Source organism: Camelina sativa, chromosome 11 (assembly GCF_030686135.1).
Source record: "Camelina sativa cultivar CO46 ecotype springtype chromosome 11, ASM3068613v1".
NCBI classification, from domain to species: Eukaryota; Viridiplantae; Streptophyta; class Magnoliopsida; order Brassicales; family Brassicaceae; genus Camelina; species Camelina sativa.
In genome coordinates, this window is record NC_141890.1 from 8,411,667 (window position 1) to 8,428,778 (window position 17,112).

Consider the following 17,112-nt stretch of genomic DNA (forward strand, 5'->3'; position numbering starts at 1 on the left):
ATAATAATAACTCACATCATCTTCCCCATAGAAAAGACAGAGAGTGAAGAGAGCCAAGAAAAAGAAGTCTTAAGAGTAACCAATGGCTTTGACACCAATATGTGTTCCACTGAGACAAAGTTCTGTCCAAAGCCACTACATATCCATAATTCAGTGTGTGATTTGGAAGTCACAGATAATACAAACAAAGGTTAAACTTCAAGAACTTTCTCATAGCAACAGTAATATCCCATATGTCATCGGGCCGAGAATTTACATATAAGTTAAATTGATGGCTGCAGATGGAGCTCAACATATAGCAAGTGCTGAGTTTACAAAGTGAAAAAACTCAAAATCTAGTACAAAGGAAAGCATATTCCCTGCTGAGAACTTGCATCTCACTGTGTGAGCAGCTTAGAATCACATGCCACTATCTTAACCCGGCTCACATTCTCTTGACGATCTTCACTCTTGAACATCGCGTCCTGTAATATGAAGGTCCAGACGTTGTCACAGAACCTGTAAGTGTGCAGGTGCCCCTGTACGAGAAATAATAAATAAGAAAATAGATTATCTGATTGTTTCATCTGCCAAAGTTTTCTTCAGGATATTCAGAGATGAGGAAAAAGGGTTTTCCGAGTAAAGAATAAGTTAAATTCTTGGTTTTGCACAATAGAGTGTACAACTAGCAAAACTCATAGCAACAGGACGAAAGATATTTAATGTCAATCATCAGAAACAGTAGGCAGAAAATGTACATAAGACTGTCCAGATCGGTGAAAAACACCAAAATCAATTTGTCAATCAGCATCGAGAAGAACACAGAATGAAAACTGAAACTACAAAGGATATCATGAGAAAGAGCTATTTTCAAGGACAGATGTTCGTTGGTAGGCAGTCAATAAGCTCCTAATAATGAGCCAGATAACTGAATTCATACAGCTTAATCTCAAGATGAACTTATGTCATTTGAGGGTCAGCTTCAACGTATCATTAACTTTATCACACCCATAGACACTCTAAAACTTAAAGAGTATTCATGAAGTTGCTAGTATCTCTCGATGTGAGCTCTTTTCTTATAAGCCAAATAATCTAAAGTTGAACTTTTAAATTTAAGAAATCATGTATGGGAAGCTTCAACCTATGATTCATATATGACATCCAATGAAACTATAAACTTGATTGAATTCATGACAGTGTTACTATTCCATGAGCTAACAAATGTATGCACTAATTACAGCTTAATTTCAAGTTGAACTTCTTAACTCTTAAGAAATTATTTGAGACAGTTTAGAACTATAAATCGTCTACTACCCATAACGTTGACTATCATTCACAATTTCACAAAAAGGATAGAAAGTAAAACAGATTTGAAAATCACCTTAATCGACACCTTGGTCTTCACTTGGCTCTCCAGAGCTTCAGTCATAGACTACAAGCATACACTTATCAAAATAGGGGGAAAAGAAAGAAAAAAAAAAAAAAAAAAAACCAGAGAAACGAATCAAAACGCCAAGATCAGTCAAATAAAGTTAATTGAAAACCTTGTCAAATTGAACAAGGACTTGGATTGCTAGCTCAGGGCTCAGCGTACCGCTCTGAACCATCTCGTCCAAAGTCTCCGTCAGACACATCCCGATCGTCGATCTCCTATACAGCTCAAACGTCGCCATTTTTTTTCTACTTCCCAACGATCTGCCGATTCAAAATTTGGGCAACCAATTTCGAAATCAAATTGGCAACTAAAAAACAAATCCAGAATCTGAAACTTTCGACATATATAAAAAAAGGTGCTAGGATGAATCTAAGACCTTAATCGGAGACGAAGAGATAATTCGCCGGTTTACCGATCTCCGGTGACGTTAGAAGAGAGATTTGACGGTTAACGCAGGAGCTTCCGTTGCTCGATTTCGAAGGATTTTTGTCTCTTGGGCGGAGAAAAAATTAGGGCCTTTTATACCCTAGATTTTGCAGGCGACTATATATATAGGCAGTGATAGATCGGTGATCTCAAATTACGTTTTTACCCTTACCGTCTCTACTAAAGTCAAATCTGACTGAGATTAGAAAGTAAGCCCAACACTAAAGCCCATTTAAATCATACTTTTTTTTATTAATAGCAAATATATTATTACTACAACAACCGCGTACGTATTATCTTGTCTTAAAGAACATAAAGGCAACAACTTTTATTAGTGAGAGTTTGATAAATCTAAAGGAGGTGCTTCCAGGCGGATATAGTCGTACATGAGACCATTGAAGGCTCCAGTGGTAGTCATGGTTTGTGTCAAGAACAAAGTATTGTCTCCTTCTATAAGCTTCTCACTTGGTACATCTACATTATAAAGCCTATAGATTCCACGTATCCCATGTCTTGTAATCGCGTTGTCGTGTCCGATTACACCCGTTGTGAACATCGGTGTGCTCTGATCACTGTCATCCTCATTCATCCTCACCTGTAACTCTGCTATATTTGCCATTGCTAGCGAGATCCGGATTTTGTATGTGCTGTTGTTCTGTACCTTCTCTAGCTTAAATTTAATTTGCCATGTCGTTTTTGCATATGTGTCATCGTCCAGTTTCCTATAATACCAATTTCATATATTTGTGAGGTTCCTTTGTTTTACTCTTCTTCTTAGAATATTGTGAAATGGGTTCAAATATGTGTTACCTGGTAACTTGTGCAAAGAACCAATCTTTTTTGTAATCACTGACGCCAATGGTGAACACCAAATCTTCCTTAGGATATAGTTCTGTGTATCTTTCCCATAGCCCGTATTGCCTAAACCTGGTTTAGTATAAAAAATTGTTAAATAACCGATTCAAACCACTAATGTTGTGATATCTTTGATCCATGGATTACCTATCAGGATGACCAATATAAAGTTTGTTGATGTATTTGGGATTTGGGTCTGGAACAAAGAACTCAGCTGCAGACCGGTCAGGTATCCCTATTTCCCACACCGTTGGCCCATCTCGAGGCGGTTCATACACGATATCGCCAACGTCAATGCCGCATCCTGGTTTTTGGGTACAGAGTGTGGCTATTGCTAAATATACATGTACGTACTTCTTGACACAGAGTAATATATAATCTTGATTACAATGTAAGTTTTCAGAAAAAATAACCTGCAGTAATGTTAATTGACTGTTCGTATTGATAGTCTCCAATAAATCCTGTCACATAAGCATTGAGATTATATTCGCCTTCTCGGATATTATTTATTGCAAAATAACCATCTGTATCTGCTTCTGTCCAGAATTGATAGCCCTAAGTAAAATTGATGCAAGCATGAGTTCATTGCTTAATAAATATTGTTGTATGGTCCTCCAAGAATATAGAGTTCAGACTCACCTTAGATTCTAACTGCCAGGATCCAACCTCTCCTGGTGGAGCTAAACCTACGAAAGCACCATTTGCCGGTAAAAGTTCATCACTAAGGAATCTGCAGGAATTCAAAACCATGAGAAAAAATAAAATAAATGATTAATGATGAAATGAAGAAAAGCAGAGCAAATGATGTTGAATGTGAGGCTTACTTGTCGCACACTAGTAATCTACCACTAATGGAACCGCGCTTATCGGACACTGGAAAGTCTTCTGAAGCAGGGAAATCGTAAGGCCAGCTTTGAACTTCAGTTAACATCTATATACACACCACTTCCTACAAGGTTAGATATGTTTTTAATATGAACAAAGTAGAATGTTACGTTGGTTAATGGATGAACCTGGTTTTTCGCGTCTTGCCATAGAGAAAGAGGATCAGAGGTTTTGTCAGGCAAGCAATTAAGGTAAGTGAAAACAGGACCAAACACTTTCTTCCATGACTCCCCTGCTTTCAGCTTCAAAACCATCTCCTCACCCGCGTAGTGAGCACTCAAAAACATCTGTGATTACATAATCATTAGCAAGAACACAACATTATAGATTGTTTCCATGATGTCTTTAGAAGGAAGAACGAAAAAAAAAAACACATACAGCGAGACTGATGGGACCAACATGAGAGGTAAGGTTTTGTTTGGACAAGCCACCTGATCTGAACTCGTTACTAGGAATGATTTGCCAGCAACCCAAATTGAGGTTATCTGAGATCCATCCATGCACTTTAAGATCTTTGTTCTCGCATGAATACTCGTACTTGTCATCAACCTCTCCTTTAAACTCTTCTTCAACAGGGTGAACAAGAAGAACAGCTTCAGGAAAATCCAAGGTTCTTCCTCTTTTACCCAATCTATCTTCTGGGAGTGGCATTTTCCTCTGCCTGTTATCAGCAATCGCCATATATTTAAACCTGCAGAAAACGTTTCATCATAAGTATACTAATATAAAGTTTTTTTAAGGGAAAGATTGATTTTGAACAATAGTTACTTGTCTTTACGAAGCTTGTAGACAATCCTTATTTGAGGCAAGTTAACAGCCGGCCATTCGGGTAGATGCTCAAAAATTGCATATGAGTAGAATCCAGTTACATTTTTACGCATTATGTACCTGAATGATACAATATCCAAATCAAAATTTTCTGTCACTCTCTCACAAATATATGCATGTTGTTGTATATTAAACTGAGATACCTCATATCGACATTAATGGGAGCAATACTGTCTTGGAGAGAAAAATCCCATTTCCTTGAGAAGGAAACCTCAACCAGTTCTTCATTTTCCACTACCACTTCAAAACTTGTGCCTTTGGTCCTGCCTCAACCAAAGTATATAAATATTACATAAAGACTTGACTTGATTGTTTTGTTATATGCTCGATAGATCGATGCATACTTACCGCTCAAATGTCCCTGTGGTTCCAGTTGCTCCTTCTTCGCTCCACACAAGGTCCCAATACCTAGTTTGGTTTACAACATATGAAGTTTGTATAACTAATAATAGACTGATCCATGCATATATGTATATAACGTATCTACAAAGTACAAAAATTCAATTTACTACCCTCGATCGTGATCTTTGTTGCGAATTTCTAGTAGATTGTCGACTCCTTGGTAAGAGATTCCGGTGACACAACCATCTGGTTTTGATATAGCCACTTGGACTATACCATTTCCAATCACCACCTGCATTTGCCATATTCATAAATTTATATATATATATATACATTACATATAACATATGGACAAACATTTATAGAAGAAGCTGTGTTTAAAAGGATATATGTTACATGGTTCTCGTGGACATCCAACTGAACAGAATATTGGTTCGACATAAGTTTCTCTCGCTCTCTTGTTTTCTTGGGTTTTTTCAGAGATATGAGGTCGAAGCTTTTGTAGATAAACAATATGTGGATAAGTTTGATTAATCTTCGGCTTGTAGAGATATTTTGATTCTTCTTCAAGTTTAGACAAGTGGTATCTTTTAAGCTTAAAGCTTCTTTTTCTTTTACTTTTTGGGTAAGTACCGTATTCTAACATATTCCCTTGGTTGGTCTATTCTCAGTTCGCACGCAAGATGTTACATTTGTAAAACGTGTTATTGAAAAGTAGCAGGGAATTGAACATAGCGATCATCATCACCCAGGTTCATTCAAACCCACATATCACATGTACATAAGATGAAACCAATATTTTCAAAATTGTGTTTATGTGAATATGATTTCTATGTTAAAATCTATTATTCGGAAACCATGGTCCCACAAATAAAAATAACATTATCATTTACGCACACTAATGATACATTAGCTAAGTTACATAGTCTCATTTGGTAGTCAGAAACTACGGAAGATGACAAAGATTACGCTAGTAATGAAGTGATTTATTATCAAATCTACAAGTAACCTCTTAATGCTTGGCGTTACGTCATCCATTCCTTTTGTTGTTTCCTGTTGCAGCATGAAATGGATGAGCGAGAACATCAGTGACCACAAGTCAAAGGTTACACCTTCCGTCCACTTTCCTCTTTTATCCATATATACACACTTGTGCTTTATCTTACAACCTGTTTCTGTCTTCTTTACTTCTTGCAAAGGCAACAAAACCTATTCACCTTGCAACAAATTCACTACTACATCCATCATTTACATTAGTTTGAGTAATGGGATGATGTACTCAATCCCCAAAAAGCTTAGACAACTATACTTGGAAACATCACCTGTGTTGGAGGATCCATTGGCCTGGAAATTATGCAATACAACAAATTCACAAGCTGAAAATCTAACCCATTTTTTAGGAATTACCATTACTATCTTGGGAGCTTCACAAATTCATGAGAGTCACCTCGCACATCTAGACCATCGATGAGAAGGGAATATAACCAACCACCTCACCAATCCCCATTTTTATTTCTTACGAAACTAGTGTAGCTACTAGCGTAAGACGATACAAATTCTTAGTTATCATGTCCATGGTTTACTAAACGATTTTATATGAATTCGAGAATCATCTTAAATTGACTTGGAACACAAAGGAAATAAGGAAAAGCCACTAATGCACTTTTATCTACTTACTTTTAATATTTAAACATAGCTTCTCAAGGATCAGATTTTGATGGAAGAAATAAAACACGTTAACTATGAGGAGTGCGGCTCTAATAGCTGTGACCTGCAGAGTAGAGCTTTCTTATGGATGGGGATCGGCTAAAGTTCTCTAATTTCTTAAAGTTTTGGTAGCTCGGGAATCCTACACAGTAAGAGAATATCTAGAGGGGTACAGAAGAAACTAACCCTGATGTGCCAAGAGATTACATATTCGCACAACAATGCATTCTAGGCTAGGAAAGCATCTGAAACATAGGATTGGTTTTAAAAGTGTAGTGTGAGAATAATACTTAGTGCAGATTTAGAGATTGGTGGGGTATTGGTGGAAACAAAAGATCCCTTCTCACAAATGGTCTAGACAAGAGAGATAACTCGAGCAAACCTGCCAAGTCTTCCGCTTAATCAACTACAGCGGCCCCATACAAAAATGGATTTGCGCCGCATCTCAGTCAATCTTATCTCGATTATATGTACCCGTTTTCAACTGCGTTGACAAAGGAAAATGAATATTCAGATTCAGATTCAAAATTCATATTGTGACATCGAACAGCATACACTTAAGTTGATATAAACCTGAAATTCATGCATTGCAAAGTAGCCTTTTTAATTTTGAACTTTATAATTTAAAAAATGTCTTGCTTACATTCAATCAATGAAATTCTTAAATATTTCGACAGTAGAAACAAGTTTTCTTTACTTTCTCTTTGTTTGAAGACATTGTGCAAAAAAAGCATCCAACATCTTCAATGAACTGGAGAATCTATCATAGCCATTTTGCTTTCTCAAAGAAATGTCATTGCAAAGCTGTGGCATCCAGAGACAGTGAACACAGATGGAAAACTATCCTATATTTCAGGTCTAAAAGAGGCTGTATCACTCCAAAGGGTGTTTTCAACTCTCACCCTTGAGCAGTTGTCTGAAAGTATTGGCTTAAGGAAACACAGTAAAATGGTGACAAGGAACTCAAAGATCAAGTTTAAATTCTCAAAAGCTTGCAAATAGATAAATATCCATATCGCGAGCCATAGTAAGTAATCAAGTTGATTATAAGCTATGTTATAGACGTCCCACCGAATCCCATTTTACCTTGAACTGTGAATCTAATGATGTGTTGAAAAACTTATTAGGTACAAAACTAAAGAAGATGCAAGAAAATGATATCAAAAACTACAAGAGAGAGTCAATTTGTTATGTGTGTTTCTATAGACAAATAGAGAAAATAACAAGTCTTTTATTTTATGCTCATAACTATTAATTAAGCTGTTCTTAAGTAAAAAAAAAAAAAAGCAACACAGAAGAAGTATGATCTCAAAGGTATGACACTAGCAAATACATCTAATAAAGATATATATATATATATACAGTGAAGATGAGAAACCAAACCTGAAAACAAGTTACAGATCCACTCAAGACTGAAAAAACTCTCTCTCTCTCTCCCACCCAATGGGCATATCAATCTGCACATGCAAACCAAAATTTAGTTAGTTACTAAAAAAAGGGATTATCCTAAATGATGATTTCCGGAGCAGGAAAATCGGATCTGCAGCTCAGGAATTCCTAATAAGTAAAAGCTCATGCAGCTGATCATTCATCACTAATAATTCCTATTTCAAGCGGAAACTTATGTAGAAATCATCAGGGGGGGGGGGGGATTTTCACAAAATGTCATATCTGTTAGAATCAAATCGCAAAGTTAAGAAAGATACACTGAATTCAGACTAACCGTGGAAGTAATCGACGCTACGAATAACAAACATTGAGAGCTTAGGATTAAATGGCGATTCTCCGTCACGAGATCCCACCGGAGAAAATAAAATCAAAGGAGAAAAGCCGGATAGAAGTGATTGACAGGAGTAGATGAGAAAAGCTAGGGCAAGAGAGAAATGGAGAGGGGAAGAAAAGAGAGAGAGAGAGCACTGAGGAGGATTAAGATGAGGAGACGAACGGGGAGAGGGTTTTATATAAGTAATGGCAAGGAAGAACGAGCTTAATTCTTTTATAAACTACTCTACTTAATTAGAGTACTAGTATTGATTAGTGCGTCGTTAATCGGAGAGAAGTAGTTTAATTGAATTGGGAAGGGGGACATGTAGGTCTCGCAGCTGAAGCGGCTCGCTCGTGCGTCTTTCTCTATTTTATTTATTTTTATTTTATTCTAGTAAGTACTTCCACTACTTTCTATCATCGGTGACGCTTCGGTTTCGTCGACTCTATGACGGACTTCCTCAGTCCGACTATCATCATACCATGGTGTATATCTCTATCTTTTATGCTAATACATAAATAATTTTAAACTAAAGCATAATTTTTTCCCTATGTGTGTTAGATCATTTCTAATGTATATTTTTATTTTTTTACTCTATATTAATATAAAAAGTATAATAGAATTAGAGCAGCAAATATTGCTTTATATTATAGTTTTGACTTTAGAATAGAGTGAAGTTGTAGATGCTCTAAACTGCATTAAATTAAAAAAAAAAATACTCTTTACGTTTTAAAAATATAAGATGTTTTAAATAAAACATCTATATTAAAAAATAGTTACTTTAAAAAAGTTTAACCAATCATAATCAAAACTGCATAATATAAAATATAAAATTAATCTAAAGTTGCATAGAATTGAAACTTGAAAACATCCTATATTATAAAACTAAAATACTTCTCTAAACATCCTATATTATGAAACAGAGAAAATATATATTTTAAAAAAAAAAAACTTAATTTGTACATTAGGGAGATATATTACTAAAGCAAATTAGGAAAGCCCATTCTATATCCATTATTAGAATGACCATATTTTCTGTAATTATTTTATACAGTAAATTGTAGCTATAAACTTGTTCATCGTCAGTCACTGAAATAACATCTTCTTTTTACCTAAGTTTTTATCATAATTAGCACCCAACATCCCAAACAAAATTTCATCAAAATGTTTTCAATATGTAAAATTTGAAAGGGTTTGAAACTTTGAATGGTTATCGTGGTTGAAAACAAACCTTTTTGTGGAGTGAACCCACTTTTAATTTTATTATTCATCAGATGTTGTCCATTAGTAATAATACTATAGACTAAAAAATAGAAAAAAATAACGTGTTGAAAACAATCGAAATTGATATCTATTTGCTGTCATACATTGTTTGTCTATTTTACGTATCTATATTAACAAATAAAGGGTTATTACCATTTATATAAAGAAAAGAAAAAGTTCTGCGTATTAGCTTTATAGAAATCCACTATGGAAGAGCAAAGAAGAAATAAAAAAGGTTGACTACTAGGGTATGTCGGCCAAGCTGAACGGAGGCGAAGCCATTAGATGACTAGTGAATTGTTTTTTTAATATGAACCTAAATTTTTTAAACAAAAGAGAGAAAAATACTAGAAGAAGTGTCGCGAAGGAAGAAGAAAAAGTAGAAACGACAGATGTCCAGCTCCAACTTGACCATTATGGACCAAATACAGTTAAAAGCTTTGATTAGTTGTCTCCTTGAATGAATACAAATAATTCACGTTTCTTTTCTAGCTCCTTCCGGATCTGTCAGGCCCCTATTTTTATATATTCCTTCGAGTACATTTTTTGTTAGTTTATTTTAGTTTATTCCATATCAGATTTCGCTAGTTACTTCTTTGATGATGATGGAGGACCACGGATTTATAGATTTACTCGTAGATCAGTTTGTATATTTTATTCAAGTATGAAAATTTCATTCGATCGAGTTCTTGAGAATGTGTATTAAATGTAAGTGCTTCTAGAACAAAATATATTTAATAATACAATTGTTTTATTTACCAAGTATAGTGTAAGTTGAAACCATCCGATTTCTAACAAAAAATGAAAGACATCCGAATTTTAACCGACGTGCAAAAAAAACGCTCAACAGAATCATCGATCGTTTAGAAAAATAGAGCTGTGAAGTGAGCACATATGTTTCAAAATATCATAATGATCATAGAGAAATTATTGCACACCGTTGTCTAATTCTCTTGTTTAGCCAAACCCTAAGTTTTATATAAAGGAACTACTAAAATATTAGTCATAATTATTTCGAAAATGTGATCAAATTCAAAAAGAATAAATAATAAGTTAAATATATACATACAGTATAAGAGATGCATGGTTCCGATGTTTTGTAACTTTATAATTAAGTTAGTGACCTGATTTTCTTTGATTTGAAAACTCAATTCGATGAACGCGAAATAATCCAACTTTCCCAGCTTTTATTGAAATAGTTAGAAATATTGTTTATGGCTGCGATGCATGCATCATCCCTACATTTATACAAAAGTTTGGCTGTATTTTGTGGTCGTATGTACTTATGATAAAAATTTTAAAAAAAATCATGATGAAAACTGTGGATGAGCACATAATATTGTAATGGCCTGACGCTAGACGGCTGATGATATACAGTTTAAAGAAAAAAGAAGTGGTTAGTCTTCTTCTACAAATCTCTGTAAATGCAAGTTAAGAGTTAAGACCATTACATTAGGATAACAATAGATTCATTCCAAATAAATGCATGAGTCGACTATACAGATTTGTTTCAGTTTGCATGCTTCTTTTGAACCAAATTCATGTTGGCACAACAAGGCCACCAAATAAGCAACTTGCCGTATGATCAATATGTAAAGAAACTTAGTTGATGGAATATATTATTGTTAATCATTTCTAATATTATACTGTTAAAAGTTTTCAAAAGTAATATGGAAACTTTAGTTAAAAGAACAGAATCATAGAAAGATGTGTTGTAACTTGCAATAGTTTAAGTAATGAAAAAAAAAATCAAATTGTTACTGGATTGAATTTCTTCGTTGACATTATCAAGGGGAAAAAAAAGAGAACTGTATAAAATACTAAGTATGAAGTACCAAGTTGCAGCTACTTGGTTATGTTTATAGTGTTATGGACCAACTTATACTCGTCTTTTTGACATAAAACAACATTAGATTTGTCAATTCGGAAGAGTACGAACACTATAGTAGGTTGAAGCTGTGAAATAATATAAGAAAATTGATGACAACGATGGTGGATGGTTATCACGATCGATGATGATGGTTATATTAGTTTAACATATAGGTAAATCTCATATAACGACATGATTTTGCTTATAAATTCTATATACGAACATGAACGGATATTTTTTCGTAAAACTAAACCAATTTGTGAATTATCTAATTAATAATTTGTGAATTTTTTGTTATTTTACGTAAAATGAGATTTGATTACTCACTGAATTTTATTGCAGTAGAACTCTAAGATGGATATTTCATATTTAATTATCATGATTGATTTTTTGTAGGATACGGATCCGGTTTTATACTTATGGTTTAAAACGCTAGTTACAAATCTTAGAACACTATAGATCAATTGTATTTCAAAATTTCCAGTCAAAATAATAATAAATAGTTCGGATTATATATATTTGGTTCACATCTTATAAACACCTGGAACACTCGGCAAGTTATATAATGAAAGATTATATTCGGGTGTCAAAAACATTATGCTAAATAAAGTTGGTGAGTAGTATTGTTGTTTTTACAAGAAGGAATAATTAAACTTTACCAAAAAATAAGGAATAATACAATGTCAAACGTAATGTATCATTTTTTTATTCAAAATCAGGGTTTGACGAATCATATTATTCAAGCCTAAGTGAATAATTCATATATTATATTGTTGTAGTCGCACTAAGGAATAATAAAATGTCAAACTCAATATCACACTTTTGGTTTTACATCATGGTGGACGAATATTATTATTTAAGCCTAAAATGAAAGAGATAAAAATATTCGTGCCTTTTGTCGATACGGAACCACTATTATGTACGAATTGTAAGAAGAAAGTACTCACCACTTAAATGGTCAGTAATAAAACGTCTTAATCCATGTGTTGATCTCGTCTTACTGTGAAGTCTGTGATCACTTCACTATACAAAGGTGGTTAGCATATTACTGAATACCCAATTGGAACAGCATGGAATCGTGTTTAATAATTAATTTGCTGCAAAGATTATCCCAAAACGTGGCACGGAACAAGCTAAGCTATCAACCAACCTTAAAGAACGAGCAGAACCAACTAATAAATATCTGTCGTCCCTAGCAGTACATATATACTCGAAATGACAAGATTGAAAAAGTGATGAGAATAATGTTAGAAGCATGCATGGATCCTCCAGTCGAGCACCAGACCGTATTCAAGTGATCAAGTCCTGTTTTCTCACAGTATCGAGCCTTATAGAAGCTCACGGTCACTGTACATGTGTGAACGATATGCATACGGTAACATTTTTTGTTTTTTAAGTATTGTGGAGAGGATGCTGATACGAACCGAGAATTTGCATGAATATAGTGGCGCAAATGAGGCAAAAATATTTTATAATGAACTTTAGTTTTTACTATGAGATGCAATGAGATGGTGCAAGGTGTTGACGTACCTACTTAATTAGGTAAATTGATGTTTACATAATTGGTAGTATATTAGTGATCATGGCATGTTCGCGACTTAGCGAACTAATTTGTCACTATACGAATCGAAATCCAAGAATATGCATGTTGATGACCAGAAAAAAAAAACCGTTGAGGGGATTACAGAAATCAGGAGAAACTGTGAGCAGTTTTCTCTTCATTTAGTCTTGGTACCGTATAAGTTTACTACAATCTTCTATTTCATTAATTAAACACAAATCAACAAGCTTGTACATTACATATTCATTCGAGTGAAGCAGTTAAGAAACAATGATACACAGAGAGTTACATAATTGTTTTTAACTCTGTTCTGTGAAAGCTCTGCTTGATTAATAACACATATATGGATTCAACGTCGATTTTTACTCTTGGCCTTGGTGATTCGATTTCTCACAGATGCATCTGGCGGCTTCCAAATGATGTCATCAAGCTTACTACAAAAAGTCTTGTAGAACTGCAAAACATAAACTGGTTTTACTATTCTGAGACGAGTCACACAAACCTAGTGACACTTATAACAACTAAGGTCTTCTTTTGAAACTAACCTTAAGGTATTCTTCTGCGTCTCCTGCTGCGTTTTGAATGTCTACCATGAGAATTGATGGTGCAACTTTGAAGACCTTCAGATTTGAATATAGTTCAGGAGAGTTGAGACATAGAGAGAGCAAAGTAAAAAAGATAGACTGGTATTAAGAGATGTAAGAGAAATTACTTCTAGAATGACGGAGAAATGAGACGTCTTATTTGCAGATAATCCTTCTACTCTCATCTGAAAATAGAATTGGAGCCCAAAGACAGGTTTAGATGATGAATCTAAATAAAAAGGAGACTCTCAAGACATATTAAGCTACACATCACCAAAAACAATGAAGCAATTTCAACCGATGAGAATGCCTTGCCTAAGAAACTCTTGCTCTAGTTTCTCACCTTGTAATTACGAATGTGCGTCTTAAAGCCCATGGACTGCGACACAACTTCCATGCTTGAAAGAACCACGTTTGCTGGCTTGTGTGAAATGAACCTTGTCTGATGCTTCATGGAGTCCTGTGATACACTTGAAAAATTAACGCCATGATTGTATAACATAGAGAAATGAGAAAGAAAAAAACCACTGAACAAGGAAGAGGAATGCACACAGCCGGTCATGCCCAGCATTGTACCTTTCCACGGTCAAAAAGAGTTGCGAGGTTCAGGCCCTGGGATAGAACAATTAGGTCAAACGCATTTAGAGTCAATGGACCGGTGTCCCCTGTTCCATCCTGTGCATATATTTGTTCCTGCAACGTGCAGGCAGAAAGAATAATCTCATTAAAATTAGAACAAGTGACTCTGGAAACACATGCTTTATACACAATACTCAATAGCAAACAAATAGGGGACAAAGAATTGTGCCAACTGAATCCTACCTCCGGATCGTCAAAAGCAGCATATACATCATCCAGGTTTACATGTTCGTAATCAATAAGTTGTACAGGAGCGTAATCCTTTAAAAACCAGTCATCTTTCCTGATTTCTGCAATTGTAATTCGCTGCCAGAAAAAAATGAGCAAGGCTACATTTGTCAGACTTTGCAACTTGAGATGAAAAGAGTAATTGTGGAAAGGAAAACTTCACCCACAACTATGTTATGTAATGCATTCAATTGGCATCCATAATGTATAGACCATCCAAATGATCCAGGACAGTAATGGAAGAATATGCTTAGACTTTCAGGGTCTATTTGAGTGTAGTACATAATGATATGATTCAACCGATTATAATGTAATCTACTCTTTCAACATGTAATACATCTCTCAAGTACAGCAGCCAGGATTAAATTTTAAGCAAAGATCTCCGTAAGGAAAGTCAAAACTTACAGTTTCAGGATTTGGATCCAAAATTCTATTAATCAAGGACTTTGCCCCCAAAGCAAAATATGAAGGGCAAGCGAACTCAGCTTTGTCGATCTGAAAAATGTTGGAAAATAAGAAGAAAAGGATACCATATCAGAAATATAGTACGTTACACAAGCACATAGCCACATAACACGTTAGGTTTACAGAAAGGACTCTCTTGACCATAGTGAAAATAATTAAGCCATAGCAATTTCTATTACAGGTTCTATAGATATTCTTTGTTCAATCCTAATGCTACATTGGAATAACTAAACTTGACAGAAACAAGAAACTTAACAAATCGAAATAACAAAGAATCAAGAAGCAACAACAGAAGAGCTCATGCCTTACTATATAAAGTTGGCAGATCAAGTTCATCAAATGGAAGATATCCTGCCATGAGAACATAAAGTATGACCCCACAGGACCATACATCTGCCACAGCACCATTGTAGCCCTTGTGACTGAGAACCTAAAACCAAAAACGGACAAGAGCACATAAGCTACAATCAAAAACAACACATCATATTTTCAAACCATTATAATACCTCAGGAGCAACATAATTGGGAGTTCCACATGTTGTCTTTAGGATGGTAACTCCCTACAGATCAAAGCAAGATAATTTAGATCATAAAGATGCAACAACAAACTAAGTTATCGAGATTTAAAAGAAAACATGAAAGAGAAAGCCCCATTACTTGCTCAGGTAAGGCACTGAGACCAAAATCAGATATCTTCAGGTTTCCTTGAGAATCCAGCAGAAGATTTTCCGGCTGCAAATGAGGAAAAGACAATCATCAGATCAACAAACAGGTGATAAAAGGGTGTTAATCCTAAGCAAAGAACTCACCTTTAGATCTCTATGGTAGACACCTTTACTGTGGCAGTAATCAACTCCATCAATAAGCTGTTGAAAGTATTTCCTAGCTTCTGATTCACCAAGACGCCCATTACGAACCTGTTAGCAATGGAAACAAGTGAAATCCGAGATAATGTCTTACCGAGTTAAAAAAACGCGTACTTGAGTTGAGAGCAGTACTCACAATCTGATCAAACAGTTCACCACCAGTAATGTACTCCAGGATTATATAAATCTTAGTTCGGCTCGCCAGAACCTAATAAAAGGAACAAAGATCAAGTTCCCATATGAAAGAAAGAATCTTTCAAACAAAAAAATTAAACTTGCCTCATAAAGACGAACAACACAAGGATGACGAACAAGCTTCATTATCGAGATCTCTCTCTTAATCTGCACAAATCGTTGTGTTTGTTTAACAACTGAACAAACCTCAACCAAAAATCAAATCGAAGAGAGTAAGAAGAGAAAGCAGAACCTGATCAACCATCTTGCGCTTGAGGATGGTACTACGATCCACGATTTTCATGGCGACGCTCTCACCGGTCTCCGTATTCTGAGCGAACTTGACTTTAGCGAAGGTGCCTTCGCCGATTGTTCTACCTAATTCATACTTGCCAACCTTCCTTACCACCATCTCTTGCTTTACTCAAATCTCCAATTTCAGTTTCACTGCTGCATTCCAAGTCTCTCTACTAAAGAGAGAGATAGAGAGAGAGAGAAGAGGAAAGGCAATAGAAGAAAAGAAAAAAAACAAAAGTAGAGTTTGATGATTCTTTTGTTTTCGAATTTTAAAAATTAAATTATAACGACAAATATACAGATTAGAGAAGATGGAGAAATTAAAGCAAAGCTTTTTAATACTAGGAATGTCCCAAATATGGGAAAGAGATACGTGTTTAAATGATCTTAATTACTTCCTCTATCATGACTTTTTAGGATTTTCACCAAAATTAAGTAAAATAATAAATGTTGAATTATTATTAATTACTTTTGTTTTATATTTTTTTAATATTTATTTAGTCATATTTTTATTACACTTGTCATTCAACTGCACATCTATTTTTATTTAGTTATTATAAAAATAAAAACATTAATTAGTTATTTGATTTTAATAATAAAAATATATTAAATACACAAAAGAAATCATCTTTTGCACTACAAGAAAAAATCCTAGAAACATGGTACAGATAGAGTACAAGAAACGGAGTACTATTAAAGAAGGAATCTAAACCAAAACAATTAAGAGAGTTAAAGAGAGGAGTCAGAAAAAGAGACTTTGACGAAGAGAGAGAGAGAAACGTGTTCGGCGACTACTTGCCACATTCTAAATTCTACTATTTTGGTTTACACGTCATTCTTTGTAGGGAAGGGTCAACATTTATACCATGGTTTTCACACATATACGACTCCCCTTAAAATACACTACACACGTAACACACCTGTCTTATAGAGACTTTTATGA

At 34.8% G+C, this 17,112-nt stretch overlaps 3 protein-coding genes and 1 long non-coding RNA gene across 8 annotated transcripts; all 4 read right to left on the minus strand.

Moving 5' to 3' along the window:
* Window positions 1-191: 191 nt before the first annotated feature.
* On the minus strand, window positions 192-1,991 carry LOC104722547 (transcription initiation factor IIA subunit 2). Its single transcript, XM_010440740.3, has 4 exons — window positions 1,791-1,991; window positions 1,524-1,674; window positions 1,361-1,411; window positions 192-518 (listed from the first exon to the last, which is right to left on the minus strand). Exons 2-4 carry the CDS (start codon window positions 1,650-1,652, stop codon window positions 378-380), a joined length of 321 nt encoding a protein of 106 aa, XP_010439042.1. The 5' UTR covers window positions 1,653-1,674; window positions 1,791-1,991; the 3' UTR covers window positions 192-377.
* An 80-nt stretch (window positions 1,992-2,071) lies between these two features.
* On the minus strand, window positions 2,072-5,322 carry LOC104722548 (uncharacterized). The gene is made up of 13 exons (XM_010440741.3): window positions 5,147-5,322; window positions 4,921-5,042; window positions 4,757-4,816; window positions 4,552-4,671; window positions 4,349-4,468; window positions 3,959-4,271; window positions 3,709-3,867; window positions 3,520-3,626; window positions 3,335-3,425; window positions 3,109-3,250; window positions 2,843-2,999; window positions 2,651-2,767; window positions 2,072-2,562 (listed from the first exon to the last, which is right to left on the minus strand). Exons 1-13 carry the CDS (start codon window positions 5,189-5,191, stop codon window positions 2,172-2,174), a joined length of 1,944 nt encoding a protein of 647 aa, XP_010439043.1. The 5' UTR covers window positions 5,192-5,322; the 3' UTR covers window positions 2,072-2,171.
* A 255-nt stretch (window positions 5,323-5,577) lies between these two features.
* On the minus strand, window positions 5,578-8,684 carry LOC104722550 (uncharacterized). The gene is made up of 3 exons (XR_757208.3): window positions 8,181-8,684; window positions 7,841-7,914; window positions 5,578-6,941 (listed from the first exon to the last, which is right to left on the minus strand). It is a non-coding gene; the product is annotated as an uncharacterized LOC104722550 (long non-coding RNA).
* A 4,414-nt stretch (window positions 8,685-13,098) lies between these two features.
* On the minus strand, window positions 13,099-16,525 carry LOC104722551 (CBL-interacting serine/threonine-protein kinase 8). 5 transcript variants are annotated; one of them, XM_010440742.2, is made up of 14 exons: window positions 16,126-16,525; window positions 15,978-16,040; window positions 15,835-15,906; window positions 15,642-15,749; window positions 15,490-15,564; window positions 15,339-15,392; window positions 15,137-15,262; window positions 14,773-14,862; window positions 14,323-14,445; window positions 14,077-14,193; window positions 13,844-13,960; window positions 13,629-13,685; window positions 13,462-13,536; window positions 13,099-13,370 (listed from the first exon to the last, which is right to left on the minus strand). In XM_010440742.2, the coding sequence occupies exons 1-14, from the start codon at window positions 16,282-16,284 to the stop codon at window positions 13,266-13,268; spliced, it is 1,341 nt and encodes a 446-aa protein (XP_010439044.1). In that variant the 5' UTR covers window positions 16,285-16,525; the 3' UTR covers window positions 13,099-13,265. The 5 variants fall into 5 exon arrangements, with proteins under 5 accessions (XP_010439044.1, XP_087330548.1, XP_087330547.1 ...); XM_087474422.1 differs by having other exon boundaries at window positions 15,142-15,262; window positions 16,126-16,523; XM_087474421.1 differs by having other exon boundaries at window positions 15,642-15,721; window positions 15,813-15,906; window positions 16,126-16,504.
* Window positions 16,526-17,112: the final 587 nt, after the last annotated feature.